At 41.5% G+C, this 17294-nt stretch overlaps 1 protein-coding gene across 1 annotated transcript in view; it reads left to right on the top strand.

The window, feature by feature from the left end:
- Positions 1-12327, top strand: part of drd4-rs (dopamine receptor D4 related sequence) — a 28054-nt gene extending 15727 nt beyond the window's left edge. The window contains exon 6 of the mRNA XM_033615081.2: positions 11587-12327. Within this exon, the coding sequence (XP_033470972.2) occupies positions 11587-11789 (203 nt within the window). The 3' untranslated portion in view covers positions 11790-12327. The remainder of the gene's footprint in view (positions 1-11586) is intronic.
- The last annotated feature ends 4967 nt before the right edge of the window (positions 12328-17294 follow it).

Here is a 17294-nt window from a genome sequence, read left to right as displayed (position 1 = left end):
GTTATTATTGTAGGCGATTTTAACATTCATGTCGACGTTGATAATGACTCCCTGGCTACTGCGTTTATCTCATTATTAGACTCCATTGGCTTCAGTCAGGGTGTACATGAACCCACTCACTGTTTTAACCATACCCTCGATCTAGTTCTGACGCAGGAATTGAAATTGATAACCTAAAAGTCTTTCCACAGAATCCCTCACTATCAGATCATTATCTGATTACTTTTGATTTCTTTTTACTCGATTACACGCCACTCAGCAACAGTTACTATACTAGATGTTTATCAGATAGTGTTGTCGCAAAATTTAAGGAAAAGATTACTCCGTCATTAAATTCAATACCAATACCTCAGTAACAGAGGTTTCCTGTACCGACTTTGATCATTTTGTAGATAGTGCCGTAGGCTCGCTGCGAACAACACTTGACTCTGTAGCTCCTCTTAAAAAGAAGTTAACAAAGCAAAGAAAGTTCGCTCCTTGGTATAACTCTCAAACCCGTAAGTTAAAACAAATATCACGAAAATTTTAAAGGAATTGGCGATTAACCAAACTGGAAGAATCTCGTTTAATCTGGACAGACAGTCTCAAAACTTATAAGAGGGGCCTCCGCAATGCCAGAGCAAACTATTACTCAGCATTAATAGAAGAAAACAAGAACAACCCCAGGTTTCTTTTCAGCACTGTAGCCAGGCTGACTGAGAGTCAAAGCTCTATTGAGCCTTGTATTCCTTTAGCCCTTAGCAGTAATGATTTTATGAGCTTTGTTAATGACAAAATTCTAACTATTAGAGGCAAAATTCATGACCTCCTGTCCTCAGATAGTACCTATCTAACCTCAAACACAGCTGTAAGACCTAATATATATTTAGATTGCTTCTCCCCAATTTCTCTTCAAGAATTGACCGCAGTGATTTCTTCATCTAAATCATCAACGTGTCTCTTAGACCCCATCCCAACTAGGCTACTTAAGGAGGTCTTTCCTTTAGTTAACACTCATATATTAGATATGATCAATATATCCTTATTAACAGGCTATGTACCACAGTCTTTTAAGGTAGCTGTAATTAAACCTCTACTAAAAAAGCCCACCCTGGATCCAGAGGTGTTAGCCAACTATAGACCAATATCTAATCTTCCCTTTATGTCAAAGATCCTTGAGAAAGTAGTTGCAGACCAGCTGTGTGATTTTCTCCATGATAATAATTTATTTGAGGAATTTCAGTCAGGATTTAGAGTGCATCATAGCACTGAGACAGCACTAGTTAAAATTACAAATGGTCTTCTGATTGCTTCAGACAAAGGACTTGTCTCTGTTCTTGTTTTATTAGATCTTAGTGTGGCGTTTGACACAGTTGACCATCAAATTCTACTGCAGAGACTGGATCACTTAATTGGCCTAAAAGGTTCTGCACTAAGCTGGTTTAAATCTTATTTATCTGATCGTTTTCAGTTTGTTGACGTTCATAATGAATCATCCTTACGTACCAAAGTTTGTTTTGGAGTTCCGCAAGGTTCTGTGCTCGGACCAATCCTATTTATTCTATATATGCTTCCTTTAGGTAACATCATTAGAAATCACTCTATAAATTTCCATTGTTATGCGGATGATACACAGTTGTATTTATCGATGAAGCCAGAAGAAAGTAATCAATTAACTAAACTCCATAACTGCCTTAAAGACATAAAAACTTGGATGAGGACCAATTTCCTGATGTTAAATTCAGACAAAACTGAAGTTATTGTTCTTGGCCCCAAACAACTCAGAGACTCTTTATCTGATGACATAGTTTCTCTAGATGGCATTGCTCTGGCCTCTACCACTACCGTAAGAAACCTCGGAGTAACATTTGATCAAGATTTGTCTTTTAATTCTCATTTAAAACAAACCTCACGGACTGCATTTTTTCATCTGCGTAATATTGCGAAAATTAGGCCTATCCTGACCCGAAAAGATGCAGAAAAATTGGTCCACACTTTTGTTACCTCAAGGCTGGATTACTGTAACTCTCTATTATCAGGTAGCTCTAGTAAGTCCTTAAAAACTCTCCAGCTAATTCAGAATGCAGCAGCACGTGTACTAACAGGAACTAAGAAACAAGATCATATTTCTCCTGTTTTAGCTTCTCTGCACTGGCTCCCTGTAAAATCCAGAATTGAATTTAAAATCCTACTGTTAACTTATAAAGCTCTAAATGGTCAAGCTCCATCATATCTTAGAGAGCTCATAGTGCCATATTATCCCACCAGAACACTGCGCTCTGAGAACGCAGGGTTACTCGTGGTCCCTAAAGTCTCCAAAAGTAGATCAGGAGCCAGAGCCTTCAGCTATCAGGCTCCTCTCCTGTGGAATCATCTTCCTGTTACGGTCCGGGAGGCAGACACCGTCTCCACATTTAAGACTAGACTTAAGACTTTCCTCTTTGATAAAGCTTATAGTTAGGGCTGGCTCAGGCTTGCCCTGTACCAGCCCCTAGTTAGGCTGACTTAGGCCTAGTCTGCTGGAGGACCCCCCTATAATACACCGGGCACCTTCTCTCCTTCTCTCCTTCTCTCTCTCTCTCTCGTATTCTATTACTGCATCTTGCTAACTCGGCCATTCTGGATGTCACTAACTCGGCTTCTTCTCCGGAGCCTTTGTGCTCCACTGTCTCTCAGATTAACTCATATCACAGCGGGGCCTGGACAGTGTGACGTGTGTGGTTGTGCTGCTGCCGTGGTCCTGCCAGATGCCTCCTGCTGCTGCTGCCATCATTAGTCATTAGTCATACTTCTACTGTTATTATACACATATGACTATTGTCACACATGTATACTGCCAGATATTAATACATACTTTCAACATATTGTACCACAGTAGCCAGAACTATAACTATAATATTATTACTTTCAATAATGTTGTTGTAAGCTACTGTTATTACCTGCATCTCTCTCTCTCTCTCTCTCTCTGTCTCATTGTGTCATATGGATTACTGTTAATTTATTATGCTGATCTGTTCTGTACGACATCTATTGCACGTCTGTCCGTCCTGGAAGAGGGATCCCTCCTCAGTTGCTCTTCCTGAGGTTTCTACTGTTTTTTTCTCCGTTAAAGGGTTTTTTGGGGAGTTTTTCCTGATCAGCTGTGAGGGTCATAAGGACAGAGGGATGTCGTATGCTGTAAAGCCCTGTGAGGCAAATTGTGATTTGTGATATTGGGCTTTATAAATAAAATTGATTGATTGATTGATTGATTGATCACCATCACCATCATCACCATCATCATCATCACCACCATCATCACCTACATCATCACCATCACCATCATCATCATCATCATCATCATCACCATCACCATCATCATCACCATCATCACCACCACCATCATCATCATCATCATCACCATCATCATCATCATCATCATCATCACCACCATCATCATCATCATCATCACCATCACCATCATCACCATCACCACCATCATCATCATCATCATCATCATCACCACCACCATCATCATCATCATCACCATCATCATCATCATCACCATCATCACCATCACCACCATCATCATCATCATCATCACCATCACCATCATCACCATCACCATCACCATCATCACCTACATCATCACCATCATCATCATCACCATCACCACCATCATCATCATCATCACCATCACCATCATCATCATCACCACCATCATCATCATCATCACCATCATCACAGAAAATAGATTAAACATGGATGAAGAACATGAAACAAGAAACACAAATATATTTACATATATTTTGTTATTTCTGATTCTTTTCAGTTTGATCCAAAAATAACAACCTGCAGAATGTTTTTTATTTTCCTGGTGATGTGATCGACAATATTTCTTGATGATTACAACTGTTTCTGAACCACAACGACCTCACACACATTATTAACTTTTAATGTGTGTGAGGTCGTGACCTGAAACAGGCTGAAAGAACGACTGAGTAGATTTTAGTAGAAACTGAATCAGACATTTGATTTAACCCTGAAGACTTTATATGTTAACTGTTCCTATAACTCCAGTTTCTGTCTGCAGCAGCTGTTTGTTGTTTCCTGTTCAGATCAGTTTCACATTCAGACACATCAGACATCTGTCGTCCTGCTGCTCACTGATGACCTGAGATCTGTCAGGTGTTGTCTACCTGACCTGTTATTGTCAGGTCTGTATGTTCCTGATCCTGACAGGATGTTTCTGTAGGTTCATCTCAGAGTTCTTTGTTTCACAGAGTGAAGCTGTGAGCGTTGTCTCAGTAAAAATAGAAACTGCTTCTATCACCGTGGAAACCACGTTTCACACCAGGGACACATTTAAACACTCAGAGACACTCAGAGAGAGATCAATAAAGGAGCTGGCTGAAGCCAAAAAGGCGGTCTGAGGCACTCTGACTGAAATGTAATAAAAATCCTTTAATTGACAGGGATGACCTCTCACTCAGAGAGAGTTTCATGATTCAGTCTGATCACAGAGCTCCTTACACGTGAACCGATCCTTACACATGAACTGATCCTTACACGTGAACTGATCCTTACACATGAACTGATCCTTACACATGTCGAACTGATCCTTACACATGAACTGATCCTTACATGTGAACTGATCCTTACACATGTCGAACTGATCCTTACACGTGAACTGATCCTTACACATGTCCAACTGATCCTTATACTTGAACTGACCCTTACACGTGAACTGATCCTTACACATGTCCAACTGATCTTTACACATGAACTGATCCTTACACGTGAACTGATCCTTACACATGAACTGATCCTTACACGTGAACTGATCCTTACACATGTCCAACTGATCCTTACACATGAACTGATCCTTACACGTGAACTGATCCTTACACATGAACTGATCCTTACACATGTCCAACTGATCTTTACACATGAACTGATCCTTACACATGTCCAACTTATCCTTACACATGTCCAACTGATCCTTATACTTGAACTGATCCTTACACGTGTCGAACTGATCCTTACACATGTCCAACTGATCCTTACACATGAACTGATCCTTACACGTGAACTGATCCTTACACATGTCCAACTGATCCTTACACATGTCCAACTGATCCTTATACTTGAACTGATCCTTACACATGAACTGATCCTTACACGTGAACTGATCCTTACACACGAACTGATCCTTACACATGTCCAACTGATCCTTACATGTGTCAAACTGATCGTTACACATGAACTGATCCTTACACGTGTCGAACTGATCCTTACACATGTCGAACTGATCCTTACATGTGTCAAACTGATCGTTACACATGAACTGATCCTTACACATGTTGAACTGATCCTTACACATGAACTGATCCTTACACGTGTGGAACTGATCCTTACACATGTCGAACTGATCCTCACACGTGAACTGATCCTTGCACATGAACTGACTCTTACACATGTCAAACTGATCCTTACATGTGAACTGATCCTTACACATGATCTGATCCTTACATGTGTCGAACTGATCCTTACACATGAACTGATCCTTACACGTGTGGAACTGATCCTTACACATGAACTGATCCTTACATGTGTGGAACTGATCCTTACACATGTCGAACTGATCCTTACACATGAACTGATCCTTACACATGTCCAACTGATCTTTACACATGAACTGATCCTTACACATGTCCAACTTATCCTTACACATGTCCAACTGATCCTTGTACTTGAACTGATCCTTACACGTGAACTGATCCTTACACATGTTCAACTGATCCTTACACATGTCCAACTGATCCTTATACTTGAACTGATCCTTACACATGAACTGATCCTTACACGTGAACTGATCCTTACACGCGAACTGATCCTTACACATGTCCAACTGATCCTTACACATGAAATGATCCTTACACATGAAATGATCCTTACACGTGTCGAACTGATCTTTACACATGTCAAACTGATCCTTACATGTGTCAAACTGATCGTTACACATGAACTGATCCTTACACGTGTGGAACTGATCCTTACACATGTCGAACTGATCCTCACACGTGAACTGATCCTTGCACATGAACTGACTCTTACACATGTCAAACTGATCCTTACACGTGAACTGATCCTTACACATGATCTGATCCTTACATGTGTCGAACTGATCCTTACACATGAACTGATCCTTACACGTGTGGAACTGATCCTTACACATGAACTGATCCTTACATGTGTGGAACTGATCCTTACACATGTCGAACTGATCCTTACACATGAACTGATCCTTACACATGTCCAACTGATCTTTACACATGAACTGATCCTTACACATGTCCAACTTATCCTTACACATGTCCAACTGATCCTTATACTTGAACTGATCCTTACACGTGAACTGATCCTTACACATGTTCAACTGATCCTTACACATGTCCAACTGATCCTTATACTTGAACTGATCCTTACACATGAACTGATCCTTACACGTGAACTGATCCTTACACGCGAACTGATCCTTACACATGTCCAACTGATCCTTACACATGAAATGATCCTTACACATGAAATGATCCTTACACGTGTCGAACTGATCTTTACACATGTCAAACTGATCCTTACATGTGTCAAACTGATCGTTACACATGAACTGATCCTTACACGTGTCGAACTGATCCTTACACATGTCGAACTGATCCTTACATGTGTCAAACTGATCCTTACACATGAACTGATCCTTACACGTGTGGAACTGATCCTTACACATGTCGAACTGATCCTCACACGTGAACTGATCCTTGCACATGAACTGACTCTTACACATGTCAAACTGATCCTTACACGTGAACTGATCCTTACACATGATCTGATCCTTACATGTGTCGAACTGATCCTTACACATGAACTGATCCTTACACGTGTGGAACTGATCCTTACACATGAACTGATCCTTACATGTGTGGAACTGATCCTTACACATGTCGAACTGATCCTTACACATGAACTGATCCTTACACATGTCCAACTGATCTTTACACATGAACTGATCCTTACACATGTCCAACTTATCCTTACACATGTCCAACTGATCCTTATACTTGAACTGATCCTTACACGTGAACTGATCCTTACACATGTTCAACTGATCCTTACACATGTCCAACTGATCCTTATACTTGAACTGATCCTTACACATGAACTGATCCTTACACGTGAACTGATCCTTACACGCGAACTGATCCTTACACATGTCCAACTGATCCTTACACATGAAATGATCCTTACACATGAAATGATCCTTACACGTGTCGAACTGATCTTTACACATGTCAAACTGATCCTTACATGTGTCAAACTGATCGTTACACATGAACTGATCCTTACACGTGTCGAACTGATCCTTACACGTGTCGAACTGATCCTTACACATGTTGACCTGATCCTAACACATGAACTGATCCTTACACGTGTGGAACTGATCCTTACACATGTCGAACTGATCCTCACACGTGAACTGATCCTTGCACATGAACTGACTCTTACACATGTCAAACTGATCCTTACACGTGAACTGATCCTTACACATGATCTGATCCTTACATGTGTCGAACTGATCCTTACACATGAACTGATCCTTACACGTGTGGAACTGATCCTTACACATGAACTGATCCTTACACATGTGGAACTGATCCTTACACATGTCGAACTGATCCTTACACATGAACTGATCCTTACACGTGAACTGATCCTTACACATGAACTGATCCTTACACATGTCCAACTGATCTTTACACATGAACTGATCCTTACACATGTCGAACTGATCCTTACACATGAACTGATCCTTACATGTGAACTGATCCTTACACATATTGAACTGATCCTTACACGTGAACTGATCCTTACACATGTCCAACTGATCCTTATCTTGAACTGACCCTTACACGTGAACTGATCCTTACACGTGAACTGATCCTTACACATGTCCAACTGATCCTTACACATGAACTGATCCTTACACGTGAACTGATCCTTACACATGAACTGATCCTTACACATGTCCAACTGATCTTTACACATGAACTGATCCTTACACATGTCCAACTTATCCTTACACATGTCCAACTGATCCTTATACTTGAACTGATCCTTACACGTGAACTGATCCTTACACATGTCCAACTGATCCTTACACATGAACTGATCCTTACACGTGAACTGATCCTTACACATGTCCAACTGATCCTTACACATGTCCAACTGATCCTTATACTTGAACTGATCCTTACACATGAACTGATCCTTACACGTGAACTGATCCTTACACGCGAACTGATCCTTACACATGTCCAACTGATCCTTACACATGAAATGATCCTTACACATGAAATGATCCTTACACGTGTCGAACTGATCTTTACACATGTCAAACTGATCCTTACATGTGTCAAACTGATCGTTACACATGAACTGATCCTTACACGTGTCGAACTGATCCTTACACATGTCGAACTGATCCTTACATGTGTCAAACTGATCGTTACACATGAACTGATCCTTACACATGTTGAACTGATCCTTACACATGAACTGATCCTTACACGTGTGGAACTGATCCTTACACATGTCGAACTGATCCTCACACGTGAACTGATCCTTGCACATGAACTGACTCTTACACATGTCAAACTGATCCTTACACGTGAACTGATCCTTACACATGATCTGATCCTTACATGTGTCGAACTGATCCTTACACAAGAACTGATCCTTACACGTATGGAACTGATCCTTACACATGAACTGATCCTTACACATGTCGAACTGATCCTTACACATGAACTGATCCTTACACATGTCCAACTGATCTTTACACATGAACTGATCCTTACACATGTCCAACTTATCCTTACACATGTCCAACTGATCCTTATACTTGAACTGATCCTTACACGTGAACTGATCCTTACACATGTTCAACTGATCCTTACACATGTCCAACTGATCCTTATACTTGAACTGATCCTTACACATGAACTGATCCTTACACGTGAACTGATCCTTACACGCGAACTGATCCTTACACATGTCCAACTGATCCTTACACATGAACTGATCCTTACACATGAAATGATCCTTACACGTGTCGAACTGATCTTTACACATGTCGAACTGATCCTTACATGTGTCAAACTGATCGTTACACATGAACTGATCCTTACACATGTTGAACTGATCCTTACACATGAACTGATCCTTACACGTGTGGAACTGATCCTTACACATGTCGAACTGATCCTCACACGTGAACTGATCCTTGCACATGAACTGACTCTTACACATGTCAAACTGATCCTTACACGTGAACTGATCCTTACACATGATCTGATCCTTACATGTGTCGAACTGATCCTTACACATGAACTGATCCTTACACGTGTGGAACTGATCCTTACACATGAACTGATCCTTACACGTGTGGAACTGATCCTTACACATGTCGAACTGATCCTTACACATGAACTGATCCTTACACGTGTCGAACTGATCCTTAGACATGAACTGATCTTTACACATGAACTGATCCTTACACATGTTGAACTGATCCTTACACATGAACTGATCCTTACACGTGTGGAACTGATCCTTACACGTGTCGAACTGATCTTTACACATGTCGAACTGATCCTTACATGTGTCAAACTGATTGTTACACATGAACTGATCCTTACACGTGTCAAACTGATCCTTATACATGTCGAACTGATCCTTACATGTGTCAAACTGATCCTTACACGTGAACTGATCCTTACACATGTTGAACTGATCCTTACACATGAACTGATCCTTACACGTGTGGAACTGATCCTTACACATGTCGAACTGATCCTCACACGTGAACTGATCCTTGCACATGAACTAACTCTTACACATGTCAAACTGATCCTTACACGTGAACTGATCCTTACACATGATCTGATCCTTACATGTGTCGAACTGATTCTTACACATGAACTGATCCTTACACGTGTGGAACTGATCCTTACACATGAACTGATCCTTACACGTGTGGAACTGATCCTTACACATGTTGAACTGATCCTTACACATGAACTGATCCTTACACGTGTTGAACTGATCCTTAGACATGAACTGATCCTTACACATGTCGAACTGATCTTTACACATCTTGAAATGATCCTTACACGTGTTGAACTGATCATTACAATTGTTGAACTGTTCGTTCCACATGTCGAACTGATCGTTACAAGTGTTGAACTGATTGTTACACCTGCTGATCTGATCTTTACACATGTCGAACTGATCATTACACCTGTTGATCTGATCCTTACACATGTCGAACTGATCGTTACACATGTTGATCTGATCCTTACACGTCGAACTGATCCTTTCACATGTCGATCTGATCCTTACATGTGTCGAAGTGATCATTACACATGTTGATCTGATCCTTACACATGTCAAACTGATTGTTACAAGTGTTGAACTGATCGTTACACCTGTTGATCTGATCCTTTCACGTGTTCAACTGATCATTATACCTGTTGATCTGATCCTTACACATGTCAAACTGATCGTTGCACGTGACAAACTGATCCTTACACATGTTGAACTGATCCTTACATGTGTCGAAGTGATCATTACACCTGTTGAACTGATCCTTACATGTGTCAAAGTGATCATTACACCTGTTGATCTGATCCTTACACATGTCAAACTGATTGTTACAAGTGTTGAACTGATTGTTACACCTGTTGATCTGATCCTTACACGTGTCAAACTGATCATTATACCTGTTGATCTGATCCTTACACATGTCAAACTGATCGTTTCACTTGTCAAACTGATCATTACACATGTTGAACTGATCCTTACACATGTTGAACTGATCCTTACATGTGTCGAAGTGATCATTACACCTGTTGATCTGATCTTTACACGTGTCAAACTGATCATTATACCTGTTGATGTGATCCTTACACGCGTCGAACCGATCGTAACGTGTCAAACTGGACATACAGAACAAATCTGTGGAAGGACAATCAGGGAATAATTATGACCATCTGTTCCTCTGTGTCTGTCCTCTGTATCTGTCCCTCTGTGTCTGTCGTCTGTGTCTGTCCCTCTGTGTCTGTCCTCTGTGTCTGTTCCTCTGTGTCTGTCCCTCTGTGTCTGTCGTCTGTGTCTGTTCCTCTGTATCTGTCCCTCTGTGTCTGTCGTCTGTGTCTGTCCCTCTGTATCTGTCCCTCTGTGTCTGTCCTCTGTGTCTCTCTTCTGTGTCTGTCCCTCTGTGTCTGTCCCTCTGTGTTTGTCCTCTGTGTCTGTCCCTCTGTGTCTGTCATCTGTGTCTCTCTTCTGTGTCTGTCCCTCTGTGTCTCTCCTCTGTGTCTGTCCCTTTGTGTCTGTCCTCTGTGTCTGTCGTCTGTGTCTCTCTTCTGTGTCTGTTCCTCTGTGTCTGTCCCTTTGTGTCTGTCCTCTGTGTCTGTCCCTCTGTGTCTGTCTCTTTGTGTCTCTCCTCTGTGTCTGTCCCTTTGTGTCTGTCCTCTGTGTCTGTCCCTTTGTATCTGTCCTCTGTGTCTCCAGGTGTTTTTCTGGCCTGTTGGACGCCGTTCTTCGTTGTCCACGTCACCAAGGTGTTATGTCACTCCTGTGACATCGGCCCCACCCTCATCTCCGTGGTAACGTGGCTCGGCTATGTCAACAGTGCCATCAACCCAATCATCTACACAGCCTTCAACGCTGAGTTCAGGACTGTCTTTCACAAGCTGCTCTGCTGTAGGACGTAAAACTAACCTTGCCCCAAAGACGTCCCTCAACAGGAAGCTCAAGCTAAGTCTCAGAACGGTCTTCAGGATTTTATCACCTGGTGTGTCTCTGTGACGTTCGTCATGTTGATGATTCGTCCTTCGGTTCAGATCTCAGCTGGACTGAAAGACTCTGTCTCTTATTTTGAAAGGGTTTTTCTTGAGTCAGTCTTTTATTTTGAAGGATTTAATCATGTGATTAGTTACTGAAGCAGTAATCAGATTACTGTCTCATTACGGCCCAGAGACATAAAACGTGATGAATTTAAATGTTGTAAAGTATCTGAATATTTTATGTTGTTTTTAAAGATTTCACAGAATCATTCATTCAGTCATTCAATCAATCAATCACAGACTGGATTCATGAATGAATGTAGATTTTAAATGTTTCACAGAATCAGTGTTGATGAATATTTTTGTGACTGAAGCAGATAAAAATGTTGGTGTATTTTTATCATCCAGTTTAGGTGAATGTGATGAAATGTAGCTGAAACAACAACAACAACAACAATCTTTGTCATCAGAAGGAAAATAATAAACTTTAAACTTTAAAAATTAAAGTAATTAAACTTGTTGAATCTGTTTGTCTGTGTAAACATCAGATTAAAGTTAAACTTTTTTTTATTTCATGATGAAGTTCAGTTTATTGTTTATTTACTGTTTACTGGAGCTTCTACGGAAGCCCTGAAGGTAAAGAAAAATGTCTCTGAAGGAAACGTTGCCTGAAGTTTATAAGTTTATAAAATCTCCTGGCTCTGAGATCATCTCCTGCATTGGGGATGTTACAGGAAGCTCCCGCTTGGTCATTTTGATCAGAGTCCTTCACAGGTTATTTTGGAGATCGCTCCGGCATGATCGAAGGTGGCAAGAACTCTGTCTGGTCTCGTCTCTATGACAATCACAGTGCATCAAAGGGAAGTCATCCCACTTTCAGAGCATCACTCAGAGTGGCAGCGGCCTGGATGTTTAACTGACAGCTGGACAAGACGAGGACGCCGTCTCACAGGTTGTTCTCGTGCAGTGTTTGTACTTTTGCTTTGAGAAGTGACGCAACAAAATTTGTGCAAATCCCACATAATGATGAGCCAGTGAGTAAACTGGTGGTAAAGGAGGCAGTCCTGAGCTGTGCAGTCAGAGGCAGGAGGGGGTGGAGCATGATGGACAACAAACCTCAAGACTTTAACCACGAGACATGTGTTCTGACGCTATGTGACCTTGTCCTTTTTTAGGTTCGATCTCACCATGTTTCTGTTCATAAACCTGACGTCCGTAAACTTTAGGTTAGCGATGTCACTTTACGTTAATGATGTCAATTTACGTTAATGATCTAACTTCACGTTAATGATGTAACTACGTTAATGATGTAAGTTTATGTTAATGATCTAACTTTACATTAATGATTTAACTTCACGTGAATGATCCAACTTTACGTTAATGATCCAACTTTACATTAATGATCCAACTTTACGTTAATGATGTAAGTTTATGTTAATGATGTATCTTTTCAATAATGGTCTAACTTTACATTAATGATTTAACTTTACGTGAATGATCCAACTTTACGTTAATTATCTAACTTTACGTTGATGATCCAACTTTACCTTAATGATCCAACTTTACTTTAATGATCCAACTTTACATTAATGATTTAACTTTACGTTAATGATCCAACTTTACGTTAATGATCCAACTTTACATTAATGATCCAACTTTACGTTAATGATCCAACTTTACTTTAATGATCCAACTTTACGTTAATGATCCAACTTTACATTAATGATCCAACTTTATGTTAATAATGTAAGTTTATGTTAATGATGTATCTTTTCAATAATGGTCTAACTTTACATTAATGATTTAACTTTACGTGAATGATCCAACTTTATGTTAATTATCTAACTTTACGTTAATGATCCAAGTTTACGTTAATTATCTAACTTTACGCTGATGATCCAACTTTACATTAATTATCTAACTTTACGTTAATGATCCAACTTTACGTTAATGATGTAAGTTTATGTTAATGATGTATCTTTTCAATAATGGTCTAACTTTACATTAATGATGTAAGTTTATGTTAATGATGTATCTTTTCAATAATGGTCTAACTTTACATTAATGATTTATCTTTACGTTAATGATCCAACTTTACGTTAATTATCTAACTTTACGTTAATGATGTAAGTTTATGTTAATGATGTATCTTTTCAATAATGGTCTAACTTTATATTAATAATTTAACTTTACGTTAAAGCAGCTGTGCGAGTGTAAACCTCGGTTGGGCATTCACCAAGTAGAGAGAGCTGAGAGATTTGAAAGGTTTTAAAACTGATCCCGAGTTGGCCCTTTTCCTAATCAACAGGTATGTCATTTTTGTTTTTATTAGAGAATATACCGCAACTTGTTAGACGTTGTTTCACTTCAACATATGACGACATGGCAGTTATATGCAAGCTAAATGTAACATTAGCTGCTTTTGTCTAGTAATGTTACAACAAACGCCACAAAATTATCTGTGACTGTGACCATGAACACAGATATACAGCAGGCAGTTGTCCTCAGTTTATAAGAAATTCAGAGCTACACCAGAACATTTATTGTTTTCCTCTCGCTCTCCAAAACAAATGCATGCGGTAATTGCTGGTTGCAGTTGAGATTTTACGACACCAGGCTGTGGGTGTCATACCGCTTTGACCAAAGGGGGGCACTATAATCAACGAAAACGTAAAGTTCCCCACAGCTGCTTTAATGATCTAACTTTACGTGAATGATCCAACCTTACATTAATGGTGTAACTTTTCAATAATGGTCTAACTGTACATTAATGATTTAACTTTGCGTTAAAGACGTAACTTTACGTTAAAGATATAACTTTATGTTAAAGATGTAACTTTCCATTTAAAGATTTAACTTAAAGTAAATGATGTAACTTTACATTTGAGATGTAAGTTTATTTTACTGATCTAACTTTATGTTAAAGATGTAACTTTACATTCATCATGTTGATGAAGCTTTGTCTGAGGACACGATGTGTCTCCACATGATGTCCTCCTTCTGTTCTGTAACTTTAGTATTAATATTCTATTTTTACTTTTCAGCTGTGTCATCTGAAAATCTGTTTTAAAAAAACAAAAACTATTTTAACAAACGGAGATGTCAGATGCCTGGTGTCATTTTTATTTTGTCCTCTGTGTTCAGCCTCCGGATGTTTTTTATTAAAAACACGCTAACAACAGAGACACGAGCATCCTCAACAGCGTCCTCATCTCTGTGTGCTCAAACAGCCATGGAAACCACACTGCTGTTACCACAGTAACAAGGAGTCCGGACATGTTCCATGAGCTCAGAGATTCATCTGGAAACTGAGGAGGTTATTCACTCAATGATTTGAAAGTCCCTTAAATCAAATCCCTTACATCAAACCCCTTAAATCAGTGAAGCAGTGGCTAGAGTTTGACCTGAAGTCTAAACTGTGAATGTCAGCAGGTCGGTGGTCACACTGTGTGTGTGTTGCATTCTGGTTAATGAGTGTGACATGAGAGGGACAGGTTAAAACCCTCAGGACACATGAAGGATTTTCCACCTTAAACATCCTTTTAAGGTGGAATCAGCAGGAGTCTCAGACTGCTGACCCTCTTCCTGCGGTCCGACAGGAGGTTGCCCCGGTTACCCTGGTAACGCTGTTCCCAAAATGTTTTCACACAGAAATTGTGGCGACCAATCAGAAGTGAGGAAGAGTCAAACAGGAAGCTCCATTCAACACACTGACTCCTCTTCATCATCATCATCATCATCATCATCAGGAGACAAAGGTTTCACACTGAAACTCTGAGCTGGATTTAATGTTTTACAGGTTTTACTGTTTTACAGGTTTAACATGAAACACAAAAGTTGCTGCAGAGGACTGTGAGGACTGTGGGGACTGTGAGGACTGTGAGGACTGGGAGGACTGTGAGGACTGGGAGGACTGTGAGGACTGTGGGGACTGTGGGGACTGTGAGGACTGTGGGGACAGTAAGGACTGTGAGGACTGTGGAGGACTGTGGGTACTGTGAGGACTGTGGGGACTGTGAGGACTGTGGGGACTGTGAGGACTGTGAGGACTGTGGGGACTGTGAGGACTGTGGGGACAGTAAGGACTGTGAGGACTGTGGAGGACTGTGGGTACTGTGAGGACTGTGGGGACTGTAAGGACTGTGAGGACTGTGGAGGACTGTGAGGACTGTGAGGACTGTGGAGGACTGTGAGGACTGTGGAGACTGGAAGAACTGGGGGGACTGTGGGACTGTGAGGATTGTGGGAACTGTGGGGAATGGGAGGACTGTGGAGGACAGTGAGTACTGTGAGGACTGTGGGGACTGGAAGAACTGGGAGGACTGTGAGGACTGGGAGAACTGGGAGGACTGTGAGGACTGTGGGGACTGGGAGAACTGGGAGGACTGTGAGGACTGTGGGACTGTAAGGACTGTGGGGACTAGGAGGACTGTGGGTACTGTGAGAACTGTGGAGGACTGTGAGGACTGTGGGTACTGTGAGAACTGTGGAGGACTGTGAGGACTGTGGTGACTGGAAGAACTGGGGGGACTGTGGGACTGTGAGGATTGTGGGAACTGTGGGGAATGGAAGAACTGTGAGGACTGTGGGACTGTGAGGATTGTGGGAACTGTGGGGAATGGGAGGACTGTGGAGGACAGTGAGTACTGTGAGGACTGTGGGGACTGGAAGAACTGTGAGGACTGTGGGACTGTGAGGACTGTGGGACTGTGAGGACTGTGGGACTGTGAGGACTGTGGGAACTGGGAGGACTGTGAGAACTGTTGGGACTGTGAGGTCTGTGAGGACTGGGAGAACTGAGAGGACTGGGAGAACTGGGAGGACTGTGAGGACTGTGGGGACTGGGAGGATTGTGAGAACTGTGGGGACTGTGAGTACTGTGAGGACTGTGGGGACTGGGAGAACTGGGAAGACTGTGGGGACTGGGAGGACTGTGAAAACTGTGAGGACTGGGAGAACTGGGAGGACTGTGAGGACTGTGGGACTGTGAGGACTGTGGGGACTGGGAGGACTGGGAGAACTGTGGGGACTGGGAGGACCGTGAGGACTGGGAGAACTGGGAGGACTGTGGGGGACTGGGAGGACTGTGAGGGACTGGGAGGACTGGGATGACTGTGGGGACTGTGAGGACTGGGAGGACTGGGAGGACTGTGAGGACTGTGATGACCGTGAGGACTGTGGGGACTGGGAGGACTGTGAGGACTGGGAGGACTGGGAGGACTGTGGGGGACTGGGAGGACTGTGAGGGACTGGGAGGACTGGGATGACTGTGGGGACTGTGAGGACTGGGAGGACTGGGAGGACTGTGGGGACTGTGGGGACTGGGAGGACTGGGAGGTATGAGCTTGAGACACAATGGGACCATATGATGTCACACAGTCGGTCACAGCAGAAACAATATTTGAATAAAAAGTAGTTGAAACTTTATAAAAT

This window comes from Epinephelus lanceolatus, chromosome 23 (genome assembly GCF_041903045.1).
Source record: "Epinephelus lanceolatus isolate andai-2023 chromosome 23, ASM4190304v1, whole genome shotgun sequence".
Classification (NCBI taxonomy): domain Eukaryota; kingdom Metazoa; phylum Chordata; class Actinopteri; order Perciformes; family Serranidae; genus Epinephelus; species Epinephelus lanceolatus.
Note: the sequence above shows the minus strand (reverse complement) of the source record. Positions and strands in the feature narration are given on the sequence as shown.